Consider the following 11049-nt stretch of genomic DNA (forward strand, 5'->3'; position numbering starts at 1 on the left):
TTTCGTAGACAGTGATGTCCTCTAGTTTGTTTTTCTTTAGTCTGTCTTTATGTTTCCTTTATGTCAGTTATTTCTCAATAATTGTATGGGTTATAGACACTGCCATAAAAATAAAATGGTAAGACCACCCTTGTTATTTGGTTGAGTTCTGGTCTTTCTCACAATGATGGTTGTTTGAGGGAAGTACACACACACACACACCTATGTTATTGTCAAGGGGGGGACTTCTACTCATGGTTTCAGGTGAATGAACTCTGCCATGGTCTGTCTCAAGTCCATTGTCAGTGGTTTGGGCTTGAGGGGGGGGCTGTTGGGTATATTCAAGCCCGGCTTCAGCTCGTGTGTCATGCCCATGAAAATATGGTTTTGTGGCATGGAGGTAACATTAGTGCTTAGTGGAGATTGCATGAGTAAAAGGAGTGGTTGATATCACTTTTCAAAAGCTATGTAAAGACATTTCTAATGTAATGAATAGTAGCATGTTTTTTTTTTTTTTTTCTTAAGACATTTCTAATGTAATGAATAGTAGCATGTTTTTTTTTTTTTTTGTGTGTGTCGAACTCTCTCTCTCTCTCTCTCTCTCTCTCTCTCTCTCCCTCGACTGCTGCACCACAACATGCCTCCATAGCCCAAGCCCCATCAGTGATTGAATCACTTCACTTGTTTATATGATTCCATGCATTGCTTTTTGAATGTTTCTTCCTTTTTGATGCAATTGCCTTTCTATCCACCTCTTAAACATTGTGAGTCTTTTCGTTTTATTTTTATTTTTTTGGGGTGTGTGTGTTTGTGGTGGTGGTGGTGGTTTTGGGGGGGGGGGGGGGGGGGGTGGGGGGGGGGGGGTTTTGATTATTTGACATGTCCATACTCTTTTATCTTATAACTTAGGAAGCTCGGTCTCGTATATGAATAGCATACTGTAATAAATGAATTTTTTACTACAGCATTACCAAAAGCAATTGCTCTTTGTTTTTTAAAGGAATTGAAAGCTTTAAAATAAGTGGGAATCGACTCCATAAGTGGTACGTGGCTTATTGTGGCAAGCACAACCACATATACATGTCCACACACACACAAAATCCATTGCATTTAAATCATTGTAGAAATGTGATTTTTATTTATTTACTTATTTATTTTCCACATCACATGTGTGTGTGTATATATGTGTGTGTGTGTGTGTGTATATATGCGTTATATACACATGTGAGGTGTTGAGAGAGAGAGAGAGAGAGAGAGAGATTACATGATACTTTCATTTGTACTCTGTTTTCACTTTACTCTTAAAAGTAACAAGAGAATATGGCAAAAGGCAAGGCTTTAATTTTATTGTTGTGAAAGAGGGGAGGTGGTAACTGTAGCCACTTGATGTGAACTTTTAGCCACTTGTTTCCCCACTCACGGTTGAGGATGATGCACTAGAATGGGGTTGCAAGGGCTCCTCTACTTCTTTATATACCCCTCAAAGTTCGATCTTCACATTCTACTTTCATGCAAAGAGACTCCCTATAGCTCCGCCTCCTCGGCATCCTCCTTCCTTCTCTGCGATTTGGGTCCCCCTCTTTTATTCACCACCATGTGAGTGAGATTATGAGAGAGAGCGAGAGTTGTTTGATGAACATAATGTACCAATCATGATATGTAAAATGCACACAACGTAGTGCATATGTGTGTGTGTGTGATAGAGAGAGAGAGACAGGCAGATAGACACACACAGAGAGAATGTGTGTGTTTTCTTTAGAGGCTTCTTCGTCTACATGTTCATAACCTTGTTTGATGCAGCATCTACTCGTGTAGCTCTTAGAGGGGGAAGGGAAGGGGGGCGGGGGGGGGGGGGGGGGGGTTGCATGAAAGATACTACCATCAACAAGTGCAAATTTTAGGAGGCTTTTTGGCAATGAGAATTATAGTCTTTGTACTCTTGGTGTGTGGTGTGTATGTTGTGTCGTGCTCAACTTCTCTAACCTATGTAGAGTATGCGAAGGGTTGCTACATGGGGGAGGTCATAGGGCAGCTACATGCCCATGCAGGCGGAGGCTAGAGAGCAAGAGGGAGGCGAGATGACCTACAAGAGGCAAGGCGGGGGCGAAAAGTGGAGGAGGGATATTCCCAGCTGTTATAATTTTTATTAGAGTATGCCAGCATGCCAGTATTATCCTATTCGTCAAGAGTTGCAACTTTGGAAAACTGTATGTGGGGGAAGATGTTACTCTTGACTCAAATTAGCGATCAGGTTCAGGTTAAGTACTCGTCCTCTGTGGCTTAGGCCATGGGTTTGAGTGCGAACAAGCAACCCTAGTTAGTGCTCACACACGATTTGTGATACCTCACATTAGAAAAAGCGATGTGCTACAAACCAAAAAAAGAATATTTTTTCCATTTCTTTTGAAATTAAGTGTTTTAGAGAATTACTTCTCTTTCATTTGTTCATGAGCCACCTTTTTTTTTTTGTGTGTGCGTGGGTGGGGTGTGTTTTGGGGTGGAGAGAGAGAGAGAGAGAGTATGTGTATGTGTGTGTGAGAGAGAGGCCTCGTTAGCCAAGTAATTGATTCACTTGTTGTATTGAGGTAAGGCTCTTTACAGTTAAAAAGAGAACAACGGTATAGTATGTGGCCGCAATGTTGGCAGCAGGTCAAAGTGAGTGGAATCTGAGAAGATGCGCCATGCTTTAGCGGGAGGTGAAGAGGAAAAGGAGAGGCGAAGGCGAGGTGGCGTGTCAGTGGACATGGACAGGGTGAGCCGGACGCGTTGCAGGAAATGGCGTGGGCAACTGTAATAGTCGGAGTAGTTGCTTATTTAAGCACGGAGGTGGCGATGCTCTTTATGCGGTGAGTGGACTAGGTCGCAGCCATGCTCCGCAGCGTGGTGTCTTTCCCACGACCTCAGCATCGTGTATCTGGTCCAATGGTGGCTCTGCGGGTGGCGATTGGTCGATTGTGAGATGGTGATATAGTGGGAGACATTGGACGCTCCTCGCGATGGCTATTGCCGGCCCGCAGCTCGAGATTGCTCGACTACGGCAATGCACACAGCTGAAGGCGGACAGTGTTGCGCTACGACTTGGTCGTGGTGCGATGCATCCGCAGATAGATGCCTTGCATCAGCTGGAACTCGAGCGCGAGAACCGAACCCCACCGGACTTTTGCTTCGGCTCACAGCCTTCGAGAGGAATCTACCTCATTAATAAATTAATGAGGTGCAACGTAGCCCCAAACTAAGTTAGTGGGAAAGATGACTCGAAACACACATACCCACACTTACCCATACATACACAAAGGAAAACACAAATGCACAATGATGTAGGTGTAAATTATGTACATTTTTTTTATATTTTATATTTTGGCAAAACTCACAATTTGTGAGTCCATTGTATTGAGCACACCATAAAATTACAAAACGACCTCAAGCTAAGGCAGAGCCTTGAGGTGCTGAAGATAACACGTGTCTACCGCCTCTCATCGAGGCTTATCATCATTGGCTTAACAAAGTAGGTGAACTATAGTTCTAGGCTTTACTTATTGCAAGTTGACAACATGGCATGGGTAGCCTTGTGCCAGTCTTCTGAGTCTTGCTTCCTTCCGAGCGTATAGATTGCAACTCTACTTTCTTGTATAATCTCGAGAAGCTTACCTCACCAAGATCTCCTTCAAACACCCGGCGGTTCCTCGCCTGCCATACATGATGAAAGAAGAAGTACCTGACAGTTTGAGTGCAGATGAGAAGAGCAGGACCTCCCAACTTCTTGCCACCAAGGAACATATCAGTCTTCAAGAATCTGATATGCCATGTCCTTTGGACCCACTTGTAGGTTTTCCATGCCAGGCCTTTGATCGCATGGTATTCCATGAATAGGTGGCCAAACCCTCACTGGCTAACCTACACTCCAAGCATCGATCTGACTCAATACCTCTCTCATGGGTCTTTTAGCTCATCGATAGAGCCCCCACAACACCTTCCATAAAAATATCTTCACAAACAGCAGCCACTTTGGCTTCGAGATGTTCTCCATGACTTCCTCCCACGAGTCTTCCAATCATTATCTCTTTCATATTTTGTTAAGAGGGCTAGACCAATTGTTCTCATACATAATTGTATGATATATACCTTTAGAATGTGGTTTCCAAAAAAAACTACTTCCTAGCCATCTCTAGGCATTCCAATCAACCCGGATCGACAGATTGGCATTACAACATTGTCAAGCTCTTTTATCACTCTATTGATTAACAATATCTCAAAGCCATTTACTTGATACTGGGTTGCGAGAAGGTCAATAGTTTTCCAGCTCTTACTGTCATCATCCTAGAAGTGAGCTAGCCAATTCAGCCCCTTATTATTCACTTTTCTGGCAGTTTCTATCGAGTTGAGGCTTTGTGGTTGTCCTGCAACTTTAGAGAGGGGACCAGTGCAAGATGGAGTTCTTGAAGTACCTAGTTTCTTTTCCCCATTCCAAATCCCCATCCACTCTTTTGCACTTCCTTACCAGTTCCCTAAGATCCTCCCAAACTTAGGCTAGACCACGTCGGGGCTAAGAGTTTTTTGTGAAGCTCTACTCCTTTCCACTTACCCCCTTTCGAACCAAGTTTAGCTGCATCTAGCATATCTTTAGTCACGATAGCCCAAACTTGGTCCTGTTTAGCCAATGAGAGTGCAAATTTGGTGCAACGGGCTTCAGCATGGGCAATTGGGTTAGGAATTCTAAGACCTCCTTGGTCCACTGGTCGAGCGATTGACTCCTATGTGACCCAGTGTCATGGTGTGAAGGATTTCGTGTTGTTTTTCTACAAACATCTTTTTACAGGGTTTAAAAACTCTTTCTAATGACAATTAGCCATCTTGAGAAGTGGGCTGGTGAAGGCAACATAGAGGAGCATAAATGAGTTTATCGCTTTAATTTTGCTTGGGAATGGGAGAAGGGAATACCTTCTCATTTTTGTTTTTCAGGGACCCAATGAAATCTTTGTTTGTGAGTTACATCCACCCTCAAGGGTGCCATGAGAATTTTCTTTCTACTTTATTTTAAATAGTGGCATGAGGTACGCTAGATGGCTAAAAGCTTTCTCTTTTTTTTGGAAAACGTAGGAAACTATCCCATACTGTGATGGTTGCTAGAAAGGGGGCTACACTTGTAATATCTCACGCAAGACATCATCACAATCTTGGGACTCCTTGTACGTACATTGTTGAGTGAGTGAGTGAGTGTGCGTGCGTGCGGGCGCGCGCGGGGGGGGGGGGGGGGGGGACATCTGATAATTCTGGGTAGGGTAGAAGAGATGCATATGTAGTGAGTGCTTTCCGCTAAAAAATGAGCTATCCAAATCTGAGTGCTCGAGTAGGCTTAGACACTTTAACTTGCATAAAATGGGGACTCTTCCTCATTGTCACAGCATTATTAGATTGCTGAACTAGATTGTCAAAATGGTGCAAATTGCAAATAAGGGTATAGGCCTAGGCTTGATCGTGTATGTCAATTCATTGTCTTCTGTAGAAAAGATATGGGTGTTGTCATATAGGGTGAACCTTCAAATCTATCCCATACAGTGATAGCCACTTCCTGATGTCTTGCATCCATTTTTTTTTTTCTAATTTCTAAGCCACTTCCTGATGTCTTGCATCCACTTTTTTTAACCCCCCAAAATTATAACACCTATTATATGCCCACAAATTATAAACAATGTAAGATCATAGATGCCTAGATGTCGTAGTTGAAGATTGTTATTCCAAGTTTGGCACTCCTTGAACTAGATTCAAGGATCACGACAATATATTTACAAAGAGAGAAGGACTTGATACAAGAATTGAAGGCAATTATAGTGATAGCAAGCCTTAATTATGGGGCTCTACAAAACATAACACAAAAAATCAAGTGCATGCAATTTGTTTAAGATCTTTAGGGTTTAATCTAAACTGCAATTTGTTTAAGATCTTTCGAGTTTAATGTAGATTGTAATTTGTTTAAGATCTTTAGAGTTTAATCTAGATTGCAATCAGAATAGCAAGCTTAAATACTACTAGAACCAGTGTTCGAGAAAGGCTTGCATCATCTTAGTCTTGAGCTAATCGAAAATCAGGATTAGTCAATTGCAAACCAAGGTAAAGGGAAGAAAAAAATAAAATTTACAAGAAAATAGTTTAAAAGTCATGCAATTTTAGAAAATTCTAGTAGTGTTTCTGGTTTGCATCTTGGCATGCAGGAAACCCAACCGTCCAGGAAAACTAATTTCCCGAACACTGACTAGAACACATCCTACATTACTCTTCAACTTCAACAGAATACATGCATTTTGCATGGTTTTAAAAACCAAGAAGTCATATTGTAAATTCAGTTCTGAGAGGTTTCAACTCTACTACTCACAATTGTCAGTATGGCAAAAAAAGAAGGCAAGACATCATATAAAATGCTTTGGAAGAGATATTCAATATTAGCTAGCACATTTTCACCCTAGAGCTCAGCCATATTGGAACTCATTTGCAACAATATGCTTGTATGATATTCAAGAAGAGAGCCTAATGGAAAATTGAGAGAAGGAAAACTAGGAGCACTACCTGATTGGGAGGGCACACATACAGATATATGAGTATTTCCTGATTGAGAGAGCACACATACAGATATATGAGTATTGAACATACACATATACATAGGCAAGTAATTAGGCATATATACATACATAAATAAGTAAATGATACGTAGATATGAGAGAACATGTGTATGTATACTTTTATACGAAAGTATGTATGCCACAAACATAGACATCAATCCAAAAATACAATATATACGTTACATATGTTTGTGTGTAAGAGAGAGAGAGAGAGTATAGGTATATATACATACATACATACATATATATATATATATATATATATATATATATATATATATATATATATATATATATATATGTATGTATGTATGTATGTATATATACACACATATATATATATATATTAGAATATAAAGTTATTAAAAATGGTGTCAATCTTATTGCTCTTTCAATTTCAGGTGCGTTGCAGATGTTGAAGACACTAAAACTTTTGATGGAGGGAGCCTAGTACTTGCCTTCTATGAGGCCTTGCAGAAAGGAAAAGTTGAGGAGATAAGTAAGCTACTAGTTACTCACTTGAGTTGGAGATTTTATGGACCTCCATCTGAGAGACACTTGGCAAGATACCTTTCGGGCATCACAAACAAAGTCAATTTCTCATTTCAAGTGACTAGCATGCATGTCATCAATTCAACTATAATCTGCATTGAAGGAGAATCGCATTTTGTACAAGATACAGGCTCTAATTCTAGGCATAGAAGAGCTTGGGTTCATGTATGGACACTACAAGGCAACAAGCTTGCTGAACTTAGAGAGTATTTTGATGCTATTCTGACCATAGTCACCCTTGAGCCCTATGCATGCCAGCAATTATGCACCCTTTGGCAAAGCAACCTCTCAAAGGATTATGAAAGATCTTTTCCTTCTCTTGTGTTGATCATCTAATTCTTGAAAGGAGCAAAAAACCACTGTTTTGGTCTTATAAGCCACACAAAAGTAGTGAATTGTACATGTGCCATAATAGTAATGCATTGTGCATTAATAGTATTGTTGATAATTGCGAATAATAATCTTCAAATATGGTGCTCTTTCTATTCAAGCAACCACAAGGTTTTGAATAAAAAGGATGGATTATAATCTCATCAATGAGAGCGGATGACTCCTAAAAAAATAGTTGTTTTTTAAAGGGGGCTATTAGTCACATGCCCTTTCCCTCCCATGTGAATTCCTTTTGTTTCCATATATGGGCTAGCCAATATGTAGAAACAAATGGAGTCCAAAGCGCAAAGATTGGCGTTTTGCCATTCCATAATTCCTCTAGAGTTTTGAAATTCAAAGGATAACTAGGTGACCTGTTGATGATGTGCACTGCTGTCAGAACAGCTTCTCCCCAAAACTCTGGAGTAAGCTTTGCCATGAACATCATAGAGATAACTCGCTCTTGAATCGTGCGATTCATTCTTTCAGCTATCCCATTTTGTGCAGGTGTGTATGGAGCAGTAAAGTAACAACGAATACCTCTTCTATTGCAAAAATCCTTGATCTCCGTGGAGACGTATTCTCCACCATTGTCCGTGCGAAAAGCTTTGAGCTTTTTTCCTGATTGATTCTCAACATGGCGAGAAATTTTTGGAACATTGAAAAGACCTCCTCCTTACGCTTAAGGAGATACATCCATACCTTTATGGTAGAATCATCTATGCACGTGAGAAAATAGTTTGCCCCCCTAGAGTTTTATGTGGCATTGGACCACACAAATCACTATGCACCAAGTTTAGGGGTTCGCTTAGTTTCTTGTTTAATGGCAAAGATGTCAACGTAGTCTGTTTGTCGTATAGACAATGCTCACACAATGGAAAGTCCGTGTAACCTAACACAAGTAAGTAGCCAAAACGCTGAAGTGTTTTCATTCCCTTTTGGCTAATATGCCCTAGCCGGCTATGCCACAACTCAGTAGATGGCAGCTCAACAACATGATAGAGTGTTCGTCGACACTTGAAACACACAAAGAGTACAGGGATCCATTGCCGTGTTGTGGCACATGCATAATGTGAAACTAAAATACCTACCTCACTCTCAATGCTTTTGTTATGTGGGACCAAATGCTATGATGTACAGAGTGTGATATATGCGAAAATAGATGCCACGATATACCTTGCGGGGAAAGCGAGGCCCTAGACGTGGCATTGTGGCATGCCTTTTCACATAAATATATGCCTATTTTGCTTTAGAAATGTACAAATGTCAAAGTGTATCGAAGTGGCACACTTGTTTTGCCTGAAAGTTCAATGTGGGCGATCTCGGCCAAAAATAGCAGGTTTCATGCGCGGACGTAAGAGATGCATCCTAAGTGCTTTCCAAGTGGAAAAATGAGGTTCAAGATAAAATTTAATCCCAATGCAATGTTTCCACTATATTAGGGATTTTCCCAGCTCGTCGTTTGGGCTTTTTACGGACAAAAAAGGGCATTTTTGGGCTAAAAATTACCAAAATGGTCATAAAATGGTAAAAAAATGCTACATCACTCATAGTGCAATGACTATGATGAGTGAGGGAACATTTTAGAAGAGGAATATCATCACTATAAGCTCTTCTGTGAAGGGATACAAAGCATGCACCTAAGGTAAGCTAGTGCAGTCCCGTGCTATTCCAACTCTATATTCAAGGCCGTGAAACCACCAATTAGGGTTTCCCCTCTTCAAATAACTACTTGGGAATGTATAATGAAGTTCTAAAACTTCCACAAAATGGCTAGAATGGAAAATTAAAGTGTTTGTATAGGGTTTTTATCGGGGCAAAGGAGCACTGCAGCTGTGTAATTGGAAGCCAGGCTACACCAAATCATCACACACACAAGAGTTTTGAGTTGATCTTGGTTCTTTTTCAAAGATAAGATTTCATGGCTAGAGTTTTGTTCTTTTTGAGTGTGTTTTTAGCTTCAAATCTTCTACGACTTGCTTGAGTTTGCTGCGAACTCTCACAGTTAGAGGCCCGACGCTTTCCTAGCAGCACTCCGTACTTCTTGACACAATTTTGGTGAACCCGATGCAAAGTAGGCTAGGGTGAGGGTTCAAAGGCTTCATTGAAGGTATCAAAACAAAGGTTTAAAGCTATGGAGCAACAAGAGTAGCAGGGGGTTCTATTTGATCCACTCATAATGAAAATGTTTCAAGCTTTTGCGGTGTTTATGTAGCAGCAGCAAGCTGCGAAAAGGAGGGAGCTTTCCTAAACCAAAGCGCATCAATCTGTGGTGAAGAAAATGGACCAATTCAAAGGTAAATAACAAAGTATCTTTGTGGATATGTAAAGGAGATGGAGCTTCATCGAGTGCCCGAAGTTGAGATGGTGCAAAGTTTTGAGCTGGCTGTGGTTCCCGAGATCAGAGAGCATGTAAGGGGAATTAAAAATGAGCATGGGGCAACTTGGGAAGCATTCAAATCAGCCTTGAAAGAAGATTATTTCATGGAAGACTTTGAAATGGTTACAAAGAGGACTTTTTTAGAGTGGGTAGTTCGGCCAAAAGAGGAACTTTTGCCTACCGAACTACTAAGGGAATTTGAACTCCGCAATGATCAACTTTCAAGGACTGAGAAGGCTACCCTAAACTTAGAGAAGACAAATCTCTTTTTGCAAGCTGCATGCAAGATAAGTTAGAGTTATTGCTTGTGGATAAGGATGCGAAACATGGCTTAAAGACTGATTGGAATGAGATTGAAGATGCCATTTCACTGCTAGCAAAGCAACAACGATGGAGAGACAAGATGATAGTCAATCCTACTCAATCCCCAAGTTTTCTCGAGAGTCCTATAAATCCAGTTATTGTGGTTCCAAAGAGTGACAAATCCATCCTAGATGACATTGTCAAGGGAATGCAAGAATTGAAGTTAAAGCTTGCAAGGCTAGAAGAAAAGGGGCAACCGTCAAGCCAATCTATTGGGCAAAGACCTCAAAACAGAGGAGGATTTGTAAATAGATGCATATGGTGTGATAGTGCTGACCATGGAAGGAGGGATTTTGAAAGTTTCAAAGATGCTTTGACAAAGGAGCTTGGTTTCTTTAAAGATGGCAAGATTCACTTAAGTGAAACAAGTAAGCTCTTGAGAACAAACTTTGGCAAAGGTAGGATGAAGAAGCTAGTTGAGGACATGGCTATTAGCCATGCCATTTCAATGGTTGAGGCAACCGCCTATGGGCTGAAGGTGGAGCCTATTAAGCAAAAGGGATCATTCAAGACTAGAGAAGAGGAATCTTATGGGATTGGAGAGCTATGGCCATGTGCAATAGAATACTCTATAAAGGGTAAAATGACTAAAAAGTTTTTATGTGAAGCTGGAAATTGTATTCGGCTAGAAACACGTTGGAATGACCGTGTGGACTCTTTGTCAGTGCATGCATACATTTCCAAATATCAAGCCAATGAGGCTGTTTTTGAAGAGAAACGTAGGCGTGAGAATGGGGATGAAGGGCCTTCAAAATGGGCAACGAGGAGTGGGGGCAAAAATGACGTAGTGCC

The 11049-nt window shown here is 40.8% G+C and overlaps 1 protein-coding gene across 1 annotated transcript; it reads left to right on the forward strand.

The window, feature by feature from the left end:
- Positions 1–1383: 1383 nt before the first annotated feature.
- Positions 1384–7593, forward strand: LOC147423542 (uncharacterized). The gene is made up of 2 exons (XM_086501711.1): positions 1384–1575; positions 6995–7593. The coding sequence occupies exons 1-2, from the start codon at positions 1421–1423 to the stop codon at positions 7479–7481; spliced, it is 642 nt and encodes a 213-aa protein (XP_086357837.1). The 5' UTR covers positions 1384–1420; the 3' UTR covers positions 7482–7593.
- The last annotated feature ends 3456 nt before the right edge of the window (positions 7594–11049 follow it).

This window comes from Adiantum capillus-veneris, chromosome 26 (genome assembly GCF_014529385.1).
Source record: "Adiantum capillus-veneris isolate H3 chromosome 26, ASM1452938v2, whole genome shotgun sequence".
Lineage (NCBI taxonomy): Eukaryota > Viridiplantae > Streptophyta > Polypodiopsida > Polypodiales > Pteridaceae > Adiantum > Adiantum capillus-veneris.

Coding starts and splice junctions, on each gene's coding strand:
- LOC147423542 (XM_086501711.1), top strand. CDS start 1,421: ATGGGGTTGCAAGGGCTCCTCTACTTCTTTATATACCCCTCAAAGTTC. Junction 1,576..6,994: donor CCTCTTTTATTCACCACCAT/GTGAGTGAGATT, acceptor TTTCAATTTCAG/GTGCGTTGCAGATGTTGAAG.